The 12,377-nt window shown below is 53.2% G+C and overlaps 1 protein-coding gene across 2 annotated transcripts in view; it reads right to left on the bottom strand.

The window, feature by feature from the left end:
- hsd17b8 (hydroxysteroid (17-beta) dehydrogenase 8) overlaps positions 1 to 12,377 on the bottom strand; it is a 60,757-nt gene that overhangs the window by 28,957 nt on the left and 19,423 nt on the right. Inside the window, exons 2-5 of one of the 2 annotated variants that reach the window (XM_070861446.1) lie at positions 9,009 to 9,205; positions 4,187 to 4,303; positions 2,409 to 2,504; positions 1,102 to 1,187 (exon numbers count right to left, since the gene is read on the bottom strand). In XM_070861446.1, coding sequence (XP_070717547.1) covers positions 1,102 to 1,187; positions 2,409 to 2,504; positions 4,187 to 4,303; positions 9,009 to 9,205 — 496 coding nt within the window. The remainder of the gene's footprint in view (positions 1 to 1,101; positions 1,188 to 2,408; positions 2,505 to 4,186; positions 4,304 to 9,008; positions 9,206 to 12,377) is intronic. The other variant, XM_070861447.1, reaches the window with a different exon arrangement.

Here is a 12,377-nt window from a genome sequence, read left to right as displayed (position 1 = left end):
CCCACCCTAGCCCCACGAAAAGTGTACAACGCCTCCCTTAGCGCTGCGCCCCCTGACGCAGGGCCCAGATGCCCCAAACTTACGTACTAAAGCCCAAACTATTCCCGGCCGGTAACTTTCCTGCCACGCTTCCGTTTTCACCCCGAAAATAGAAAAGCCTCAAATCCAGCCCTGTCCCTTCCTGGCCCACTCGGCTTGATTTTACCCAAATCTCTGCACTGCTCCACAACCTTGACTTTCCTCTTAACACTTATAAATTTACCCTTGCCTGAACCCTCCCCCTCCTTATTAGTTTAAAGCCCAATCTATCACCCTCGTTATTCAATTCGCCAGCAACACACTCAGTGTAACGCACACACAATGTAACGCTTTTGGTTTTTAGGATTTCGGGGCAGTAATGGCGACGGGGCAGTAAAGTTAGCGCACGGGAGCAGTTTGCGCCTCAGTCAGCAAAATTGGGCAGCAGGGCCCTGAGCGTGGGGCGGAGCGCTAAGGGAGACGTTACACACCTCTCTCAGGGCACTAGGCCGGCTGAGCAAGTGATAATCCCCAGCTAAACAGCCGGCCTGGGAGTGCTCTGAGAGAAGCCTGGGGGGAAAAAAAAAAACACTGAAAAAAACCCACCAAAAACATTCCTAATAAATAACTCACGCCACCACCACATAAATCGCCAAAAAAATGAAATTAAAAAACTTACCCGAGATCTACATTATTTACCTCACTGTGGCCACTACAGCTCGGACTGCCCACTTTCACCGGCGGTCCCAGCACGGTGCGCTACGGGTCAGGCTGGAGCCAAAAATCGAGCCGGTGGTGTAACCAGGGTGGCTGCACACCGGCTCGCCTCTTCCGGGAGGTAATGCTCCGCGCCCCTCCGAAACCAACACTGAATGTCCCGGCGGGGCACTGGAAGTTGGCTGTGCGCCCAGAAGAGCTTACCAAAAATCCAGCCCCGCACAGTGTAACGCACAGACTGTTCACAATATAACGCAAATACTGTAACGCACAGCAGAATGCACAGTATAACACACACACACACAGTAAACAACAGGATAATGCACAAAGTGAAACACGAAGACAGTAACACAGAATAGTGAGTACCTGGCCAGTTCTTTCGCACTGGTCTTTGTCAGGGCCACCACTCCAGCTTTGGATGCCGTGTAATTGGCCTGTCCCAGGTTTCCAACCTGCCACAATATAGCAAAGGCACAGTAAATATTCTCACACAGAGCAGCCCACCAGCCCCCCTGCTCCCAGTCTAACCCCCGCACAGCGGGGACCCTGTCAGACTGGATCCCGGCAGGGCCGTGTGGAGCACTTTTTCTTCAGCCTTATAGTAAAACCCGCAGATCGCTGGCAGGAGGCACTTTCGTTCCCAAGCGGCTCGCTTGGCCCTCGAACCAGACAGTGAGGCACAAGAAAGCTCCGCACACAGGAGGTAAAGTGGGTTATTCGCTGACCTTTCACCTCTGAAGTTTGGATTCACATTGAGCCCGATCTAATGAGATTTTAAAAATGTATTCATTCATTCACGGGATGTGGGCGTCGCTGGCAAGGCCGGCATTTATTGCCCATCCCTAATTGCCCCTTGAGAAGGTGGTGGTGAGCCGCCTTCTTGAACCACTGCAGTCCGTGTGGTGAAGGTGCTCCCACAGTGCTGTTAGGGAGGGAGTTCCAGGATTGTGACCCAACGACGATGAAGGGACGACGATATATTTCCAAGTCAGAATGGTGTGTGACTTGGGGGGGAACATGGAGGGAGCGGTGTTCCCATGTGCCTGCTGCCCTTGTCCTTCTGGGTGGTAGATGTTGCGGGTTTGGGAGGTGCTGCCGAAGAAGCCTTGGTGAGTTGCTGCAGTGCATCCTGTAGATGGTACACACTGCAGCCACGGTGCACCGGTGGTGGAGGGAGTGAATGTTGAAGGTGGTGGATGGGGTGCCAACCAAGTGGGCTGCTTTGTCCTGGATGGTGTCGAGCTTCTTGAGTGTTGTTGGAGCAGCATCACACTCCTGACTTGTGCCTTGTAGATGGTAAGGGATAAATTACATCGTATTTACAGCACAGAAACAGGCCATTCGGCCCAACAGGTCTGTGCCGGTGTTTATGCTCCACACGAGCCTCCTCCCCACCCCTCTTCATCTAAACCCAGCAATATAACATTCTATTCCTTTGTCCCTCATGCACTTATATAGGTTCCCCTTAAATGCATCTGTGTGATTGCCCTCAACCACTCCATGTGGTAGCGAGTTCCACATTCTGGTGTTCCCATGCGCCTGCTGGCCCTTGTCCTTCTAGGTGGTGGAGGTCGCTGGTTTGGGAGGTGCTGCCGAAGAAGGGAGCTGAACAGCTGAACAGGGAATCAAGGCACCAGCCCCAGCGCACTTCCCATCATGCCGTCTGTGCGTACCTTACCCACAATGCTCGCCAGGTTGATGATGGAGCCCTTCTTGGCGCCGCTGGCAATCAATGCCGTGGCAACGGCCTGAGTCACCAGGAACGTACCCTGCGGAGACACAGTTCCAGAGACAAGGGTCAGCGGGAGCACGTGCAGAAAGGGAAGGAAGGAAACAGAAATAAAAGAGGAAATGCCTCCCAGACCAGTCAGCAGCCGAGGAGAGGAATGGAGAGGTTAAAATTTCCAGGGGACAGAGACTTTAACTGCTTTCAACTCCATTTTTGAGGAGAAATCTTTTCACACAGAGGGTGGTGAGGGTCTGGAACTCACTGACTGAAAGGGTGGTAGAGGCAGAAACCCTCACCACATTTAAAAAGTACTTGGATGTGCACCTGAAGTGCTGTAACCTGCAGGGCTACGGACCTAGAGCTGGAATGTCGGAATAGGCTGGACACAGGCACGATGGGACAAATGGCCTCCTTCTGTGCCGTAATTTTCAATGACTCCAGGAATGATCCGATTGCACCCAATGTGCACCTGAAGTGCCTTAACCCACAGGGCTATGGACCCAGAGCTGGACAGTGGGATTAGGCTGGGTAGCTCTTGGTTGGCCGATACGGACACGATGGGCCGAAATGGCCTCATTCTGTGCTGTAAATTTCTATGATTCTCTGATCAAGCCTGCTCAGCTAACAGTTTTAACAGTTCAAACTCTTCCATCGTCCTGTCAAAGGAATGAAGGTGAGGTTGTGTGTTGTTTGCTGATGGTGGCCGAGGTTTTCCCCAGCCACAATGGGTCAGTAACATCCTAAACACAGCAGAACGATTCCTTACACTCCAGTGAAACTGTGAGTGAGTTCCGAAAGGAGCATTTCCACGGTGATTGGCGGAAGAGCTCCCGCCTAGTTTACGATGTCGCTGACAGGTAGAGACTGGAGGAAACCCTTCTAGATCGGTGCGTAGAGTCACCGCAAGCGGATAATATTAGCCAACCACTTCCTATCGGACCCAAGGGACCGTAAAACTACCAGGCTGAAATCACGGCCCGCAATTGCAGTGGCAAATCGGTTACCCTGTAGCCAATGCCTTGCTCCACTATTTGAATCCGTTTATTTTAAATGTCAGCTTGGCTCAATGGATAACTCTCTCGCCTCTGAGTCAGAAGGTCGAGGGTTCAAGGCCCACTCCAGAGACTGGAGCACATAATCCAGCCTGACGCTCCAGCGCAGTGCTGGATGAGATGTTAAAACGAGGCCCTGTTGGTCCTCTCAGGGGAAGGGAAATGACACTATTCGACGAAGAGCAGGGATGTCCTGGGCCAATATTTATCCCTCAATCAACGTCACGAAAACAGATTATCTGGTCATTATCTCATTGCTGTTTGTGGGATTGGCTGCCGTGTTTCCCACAATACAACAGTGACTACACGCCAAAGGTACTTCACTGGCTGGCAAGCGCCTTGGGACGTCCGGTGGATGTGAAAGGTGCTATATAAATGCAAGTTCTTTCTCAACAGATTATTACAAGCATTATAACCAGAGGCTGAAGCAGTTCATATGAATGCATCGAGCTATGTGTAACTCATATCACACAGCGTGATTTCTGCCTGGATTTGCTTGGTGTGAATATCTGTCATAAAATTCAAGCTGCCTGCCTAAAAACGTGGAAATGAAAAGCGGTTGGTTTCTATAGCGGGCAATTATGGATCAGCGGCGTCCAGGGTACACCCAGGGGTGAGTTGAACATCTACCTAATCTACTGTGTCCCATCCTCGTGTCAATGCCACGCACCTTCAGGTTAACCTGCAGCACACGGTCGAATGCCTCTTCCTGCATCTTCAGAAGCAGGCTATCCATGGTGATTCCAGCGCAGTTCACTGCGACACAGGGAGGCCGAGAAAACTGGCTCTGAAAGAGAAAACGGTGAAGGGGGCAGTGAGTTAACTGTGGGGGGGAGGACATCCGTGAAACATTTAAAATAATGAAAGGGATAGAGAAGATAGAGGCAGAGAGGTTGTTTCCACTGGTCGGGGAGACTAAAACCAGGGGGCACAGCCTCAAAATATGGGGGAGCCAATTTAAAACCGAGCTGAGAAGGAATTTCTTCTCCCAGAGGGTTGTGAATCTGTGGAATTCTCTGCCCAAGGAAGCAGTTGAGGCTAGCTCATTGAATGTATTCAAATCACAGATAGATAGATTTTTAACTAATAAGGGAATTAAGGGTTATGGGGAGAGGGCGGGTAAGTGGAGCTGAGTCCACGGCCAGATCAGCCATGATCTTGTTGAACGGCGGAGCAGACTCGAGGGGCTAGATGGCCTACTCCTGGTCCTAATTCTTATGTTCTTATGTTATGTAAACCCTCAACCCAGTAGGCAAGGGCAAAGGTCACAGGTTCACACAATCGCTTCAAACCACGATGACGCCCCCCCACCCCCCGTGCCTTCTGGTGTCACCCTTCCAGACCAAACCCAGCACCTTCTCGTTGCAATATCTGGTCGTTTCTCAGGTGTGTCCACCACCCAGGCTCAGCTGCCCCCCCACTATGTAATGTATTTGCTTCATGGGTTCTTTGCTTACGAATTCACAGCTACACATTGCTATTAAGAACGAGTTGGTTTATTAACAAAGGTTTAACAATCACACTACACATTATCAGTTCATCCACCAGGCTCACAACCACCTGCCTCGTCGTGGACCCCCCGAGCCCAATTGGCTGGGGTTTTATTGAGTCTCGTGAACATCATGTGACCTGCTAAGCCACTCGCAACTCAACAACTCTACCAACTATTTTTGTTTGAAACTATAAATCAAGTGCCCCCTTATTAAAGGGGTACTAAAACCAACAAATTTAATCAAATTAAACTTTTAACATTGAAGAATCAAATTAAAATTCTGTTCCCGGGGGTGATGATGCACTCCAGTCCCTCCGGCACCCACCTCTCGCGGAAGGCCGCGAGCGTACCGGTGGACACCGCGTGCTCCATCTCCAGGGAGACCCTGGCTCGGATGTAACCGAAGAAGAGAGGCAGGCAGTCGGGCTGAACGACCCGCTCATTGCCTGGACCGGTTAGATCTCTCCCAACACTATTTATTGGTGCTCCCGGCAACAAGGCAGCTTCAGCACTGAGACGCCCCTCTCCTATCAATTGAAACCTACTTAGATAAGAACATAAGAAATAGGAACAGGAGTAAGTATTCGGCCCCTTGAGCCTGCTCCGCCATTCAATAAGATCATGGCTGATCTGATCTTGGCCTCAACTCTACTTCCCTGCCCGCTCCCCATAACCCTTTACTCCTTTATCGCTCAAAAATTTGTCTATCTCCGCCTTAAATATATTGAGTGACCCAGCCTCCACAGCCCTCTGGGACAGAGAATTCTATAGATTTACAACCCTCTGAGAGAAGAAATTCCTCCTCATCTCAGTTTTAAATGGACGGCCCCTTATTCTGAGACTATGCCCCCTAGTTCTAGATTCCCCCACAAGGGGAAACATCCTCTCTGCATCTACCTTGTCGAGCCCCCTCATTATCTTATAGGTTTCAATAAGATCACCTCTCATTCTTCTAAACTCCAAGGTTCATTCTTCTAAACTCCAATGAGTATAGGCCCAACCTGCTCAACCTTTCTGCATAAGACAGCCCCTTGTGTGAGGAGCGAATGGATGAGCGCCCTACATGCTTGGCCTTTGGCCATTTGTGCTGTCACCCCCCAGAATGCTCGAGAAGCCCCCCCACACTCCTCTCCCGATCTCTCTGATGAATGGGCTTTGGGAGACGGGTGACATGGCACGGCAGCTCTTATTGCCCAACTCTAGATGCCCCCGATGGCCTTTCATCCAATGAATGGCCTTTCATTGCAGTGTGTCTCTGGACTCACAGGTAGGCCAGACAGGGTGGGAGTGGCAAGCTCTCAATCCCAAGGGACATGCGTAGGAACAAGAGGAGGCCATTCAGCCCCTCGTGCCTGTTCCGCCATTCAATGAGATCATGGCCGATCTGTACCTCAATTCCATTTGCCCACCTGTGCTCCGTATTCCTTGATGCCCTTACCCAACAAAGATCTATTGATCTCAGTCTTGAACACTTCAGTTGTCCCCTGGTCATCCACACGCTGTTTGGGAAGAATTCCACTGATCTGTGTGAAAAAGTGCTTCCTGATGTAACTTCCAGCTCTAATATTCTTGAAACATTTTTCTAAAACCGAATTCTTAGAGGCTTCTTTCAGCTCGATCCCAGATGAATGTACTGGGTGATTAAACTCAATATTTAATTTATCACAAAAGTTTAAAGGACTTGGGCTTGCCTGTTATTTTAGGAAACCAGAGGAGATCCAAAACTCGGCTGCCCGTGTCCTAAATCGCACCAAGTCCCACTCACCCATCACCCCTTGTATTCGCTGACCTACATTGGCTTCCGGTTAAGCAACGCCTCGATTTCAAAATTCTCATCCTGGTTTACAAATCCCTCCATGGCCTCGCCCCTCCCTATCTCTGTAATCTCCTCCAGCCCCACAACCCCCCCGAGATATCTGCGCTTCTCGAATTCTGCTCTCCTGAGCATCCCTGATTATAATCGCTCAACCATCGGTGGCCGTGCCTTCTGTTGCCTGGGCCCCAAGCTCTGGAACTCCCTGCCTAAACCTCCCCGCCTCTAACTCTCTTTCCTCCTTCAAGATGCTCCTTAAAACCGACCTCTGTGACCTGCTCTAATTTCTACTTATATGGCACGGTGTCAAATTTTTATCTCAAACTACTCCTGTGAAGCGCCTTGGGACGTTTCATTACGTTAAAGGTGCTATATAAATACAAGTTCTTGTTGTAGGAAAGAGATGATCTAATTGACACTTTGAAGATTATGAAGGGAACTGACAAAACTGTTCAGGGCAAATGCTTCACCATGGTCAAGAGTAAATAAGAGGGCATGAGGTAAAAATCAGACAGAACTTCGACCATCCAAGGGAATAAATTGCCAGCAGACATAATACCTGACACAAGAGGTAACTCGAGGTGTTTCTACACAGAGAATGGGATGAAGGATATGGTGAAAGCTGGGAAGGTGCAGTGGGCTCTCATGCCCTTTCAATGGGCATTGAGTAGTGTCCAACACAGATCACGTCGGGCATCACTGGCTAAATGATCAAATTCACCACGTCAAACCAGCGCTGGGTAAATTAACGGGAGGAGGAGGCTCCATGAACATTGTCAATAGTGGCAGAGCCCAGCACGTCAGTGCAAAAGACAAAGCTGAAGCATTTGCAACCATCTTCAGCCAGAAGTGCCAAGTGGATGATTCATCTCGGCCTCCTCCTGAGGTCCACAGAAGCCAGTCTTCAGCCAATTAAATTCACTCCACGTGATATCAAGAAACAGCGGCAAAGGCTATGGGCCCTGACAACATCCCTGCTGTCGTGGTGAAGACTTGTGCTCCGGAACTAGCCGTGCCTCTAGCCAAGCTGTTCCAGTACAGCTACAACACTGGCATCTACCCAACAATGTGGAAAACTGCCCGGGTATGTCCTGTCCACAAAAAGCAGGACAAATCCAATCCGTCTAATTACCGCCCCATTAGTCTACTCTCAATCATCAGCAAAGTGATGGAAGGTGTCGTCGACAGTGCTATCTAGCGGCACTTACTCACCAATAACCTGCTCACCGACGCTCAGTTTTCAGCAGGACCACTCGGCTCCAGATCTCATTACAACGTCTCCTTGATATTCAACAGGATTACCATCGCCGAATCCCCCACCATCAACATCCTGGGGGGGTCATCATTGACCAGAAACTTAACTGGAGCAGCCACATAAATATTGTGGTTACAAGAGCAGGTCAGAGGCTGGGTATTCTGCGGCAAGTGTCTCACCTCCTGACTCCCCAAGGCCTCTCCACCATCTACAAGGCACAAGTCAGGAGTGTGATGGAATACTCTCCACTTGCCTGGGTGAGTGCAGCTCCAACAACACCATCCAGGATAAAGCAGCCCACTTGATTGGCACACCATCCCCCACCTTAAACATTCACTCCCTCCACCACCTTCAACATTCACTCCCTCCACCACCTTCAACATTCACTCCCTCCACCACCGGCGCACCGTGGCTGCAGTGTGCACCATCTACAAGATGCACTGCAGCAACTCGCCAAGGCTTCTTCAGCAGCACCTCCCGAACCCACGAACTGTACCACCTGGAGGGGCAAGAGCAGCAGGTGCCTGGGAACACCACCACCTCCATGTTCCCCTCCAAGTCGTGCACCATCCTGACTTGGAAATATATCGTCATTCCTTCATCAGCGCTGGGTCAAAATCCTGGAACTCCCTCCCTAACAGCACTGTGTGAGCACCTTCACCACACGGACTGCAGCGGTTCAAGAAGGCGGCTCACCACCACCTTCTCAAGGGGCAATTAGGGTTGGGCAATAAATGCCAGCGATGCCCACATCCTCTGAACGAATAATAAAAAAAAATACCAAATGCACCAAGTCAAACCGGCACTGGGCAAATGACTCAGACCCTGCACTCCCCCAGACAGATGTTACTCCGTGTAATTGTGTCCGATATAGAAGAGTTATGAAGCAATGGGTGATTGTAAAGATCCTGAAGCCAGTCTGCATCGCCTACCTGTATCTGAGACACAAGGCTGCGGACACTCTCAGAGGAGGTCACGTCAGCCACAAACACAGAGTGCTGCTGATGGTCACGGTGCAGGGTCCGCAGGGTCTCAGTCGCCGCACCTTCATCGATATCTACCACTGCCACAGCTGCTCCCTCTTTAGCGAAGCGCTGGCACACGGCCCGTCCGATCCCACTCCCGCCACCTGCAAGGTATGGCAGGGCAGAGTGAAAGGCAACCTCCCGCCAGTGCTGGCCCCTGCATTAACGCCGAGTGACAGCACACGCTCAGAATAAGGGGGCCGCCCATTTCAAACGGAGGTGAGGAGGAATTTCTTCTCTCAGAGGGTTGTAAATCTGTGGAATTCTCTGCCCCAGAGAGCTGTGGAGGCTGGGTCATTGAATATATTTAAGGCGGAGATAGACAGATTTTTGAACGATAAGGGAGTGAAGGGTTATGGGGAGCGGGCAGGGAAGTGGAGCTGAGTCCATGATCAGATCATCCATGATCTTATTGAATGGCGGAGCAGGCTCGAGGGGCCAAATGGCCTACTCCTGCTCCTTTTTCTTATGTTATGTTCTTATTTTCTTATGTTCACACAACAGCAGTCCATGATCAGATCAGCAAGGAGGGAACGGGGTGGAGAGAGAGGGAGGGGAGAAAGGGCGGAACAGTGCAGAGGGAGCAGGGAGTGGAGAAAGGGTGATACTGATGGGGGAGGGGGAGGGTGATACTGATGGGGGAGGGGGAGGGTGATACTGATGGGGGAGGGGGAGGGTGATACTGATGGGGGAGGAGGAGGGTGATACTGATGGGGGAGGGGACAGGGTGATACTGATGGGGGAGGGGGAGGGTGATACTGATGGGGGAGGAGGAGGGTGATACTGATGGGGGAGGGGGACAGGGTGATACTGATGGGGGAGGAGGAGGGTGATACTGATGGGGGAGGGGGAGGGTGATACTGATGGGGGAGGGGGACAGGGTGATACTGATGGGGGAGGGGGACAGGGTGATACTGATGGGGGAGGGGACAGGGTGATACTGATGGGGGAGGGGGACAGGGTGATACTGATGGGGGAGGGGACAGGGTGATACTGATGGGGGAGGGGGACAGGGTGATACTGATGGGGGAGGAGGAGGGTGATACTGATGGGGGAGGGGGAGGGTGATACTGATGGGGGAGGGGGAGGGTGATACTGATGGGGGAGGGGGACAGGGTGATACTGATGGGGGAGGGGGACAGGGTGATACTGATGGGGGAGGGGACAGGGTGATACTGATGGGGGAGGGGGACAGGGTGATACTGATGGGGGAGGAGGAGGGTGATACTGATGGGGGAGGGGGAGGGTGATACTGATGGGGGAGGGGACAGGGTGATACTGATGGGGGAGGGGGACAGGGTGATACTGATGGGGAGGGGGGAGGGTGATACTGATGGGGGAGGGGAAGGGTGATACTGATGGGGGAGGGGGGAGGGTGATACTGATGGGGGAGGGGGAGGGTGATACTGATGGGGGAGGGGGACAGAGTGATACTGATGGGGGAGGGTGATACTGATGGGGAGGGGGACAGTGATACTGATGGGGGAGGGGGAGGGTGATACTGAAGGGGGAGGGGAGTGTGATACTGATGGGGGAGGGGGAGGGTGATACTGATGGGGGAGGGGAGGGTGATACTGATGGGGGAGGGGAGGGGGATACTGATGGGGGAGGGGGAGGGTAATACTGATGGGGGAGGGGAGGGTGATACTGATGGGGGAGGGGGATACTGATGGGGGAGGGGGAGGGTGATACTGATGGGGGAGGGGAGGGGGATACTGATGGGGGAGGGGAGGGTGATACTGATGGGGGAGGGGAGGGTGATACTGATGGGGGAGGGGGATACTGATGGGGGAGGGGGAGGGTGATACTGATGGGGGAGGGGAGGGTGACACTGATGGGGGAGGGGAGGGTGATACTGATGGGGGAGGGGGAGGGTGATACTGATGGGGGAGGGGAGGGTGATACTGATGGGGGAGGGGGAGGGTGATACTGATGGGGGAGGGGGAGGGTGATACTGATGGGGGAGGGGAGGGTGATACTGATGGGGGAGGGGAGGGTGATACTGATGAGGGAGGGGGAGGGTGATACTGATGGGGGAGGGGAGGGTGATACTGATGGGGGAGGGGGAGGGTGATACTGATGGGGGAGGGGGAGGGTGATACTGATGGGGGAGGGTGATACTGATGGGGGAGGGGAGGGTGATACTGATGGGGGAGGGGAGGGTGATACTGATGGGGGAGGGTGATACTGATGGGGGAGGGGAGGGTGATACTGATGGGGGAGGGGAGGGTGATACTGATGGGGGAGGGGGAGGGTGATACTGATGAGGGAGGGGGAGGGTGATACTGATGGGGGAGGGTGATACTGATGGGGGAGGGGAGGGTGATACTGATGGGGGAGGGGAGGGTGATACTGATGGGGGAGGGGAGGGTGACACTGATGGGGGAGGGGAGGGTGATACTGATGGGGGAGGGGAGGGTGACACTGATGGGGGAGGGGAGGGTGATACTGATGGGGGAGGGAAGGTGATACTGATGGGGGAGGGGGAGGGTGACACTGATGGGGGAGGGGATACGAGGGTGATACTGGGGGGGGGAGGGGGAGTGGGGGGTAGGGAGGGTGATACTGATGGGGGAGGGGGGGGGGAGGGTGATACTGATGGGGGAGGGGAGGGTGATACTGATGGGGGAGGGGAGGTGATACTGATGGGGGAGGGGAGGGTGATACTGATGGGGGAGGGGGAGGGTGATACTGATGGGGGAGGGGAGGGTGATACTGATGGGGGAGGGGAGGGTGATACTGATGGGGGAGGGGGAGGGTGATACTGATGGGGGAGGGGCAGGGTGATACTGATGGGGGAGGGGGAGGGTGATACTGATGGGGGAGGGGGAGGGTGATACTGATGGGGGAGGGGAACTGAGGGAGGGGGTGATACTGATGGGGAGGGGGAGGGTGATACTGATGGGGGAGGGGAGGTTGAATACTGATGGGGGAGGGGGAGGGTGATACTGATGGGGGAGGGAGGGTGATACTGATGGGGGAGGGGAGGGTGATACTGATGGGGGAGGGGGAGGGTGATACTGATGGGGGGAGGGGGAGGGTGATACTGATGGGGGAGGGGGAGGGTGATACTGATGGGAGAGGGGGAGGGTGATACTGATGGGGGAGGGGGAGGGTGATACTGATGGGGGAGGGGGAGGGTGATACTGATGAGGAGGGGGAGGGTGATACTGATGTGGGGGAGGGGATACTGATGGGGGAGGGGGAGGGTGATACTGATGAGGGAGGGGGAGGGTGATACTGAATGAGGGAGGGGGAGGGTGATAACTGATGAGG

Source organism: Pristiophorus japonicus, chromosome 19, assembly GCF_044704955.1.
Source record: "Pristiophorus japonicus isolate sPriJap1 chromosome 19, sPriJap1.hap1, whole genome shotgun sequence".
NCBI classification, from domain to species: domain Eukaryota; kingdom Metazoa; phylum Chordata; class Chondrichthyes; family Pristiophoridae; genus Pristiophorus; species Pristiophorus japonicus.
Note: the sequence above shows the minus strand (reverse complement) of the source record. Positions and strands in the feature narration are given on the sequence as shown.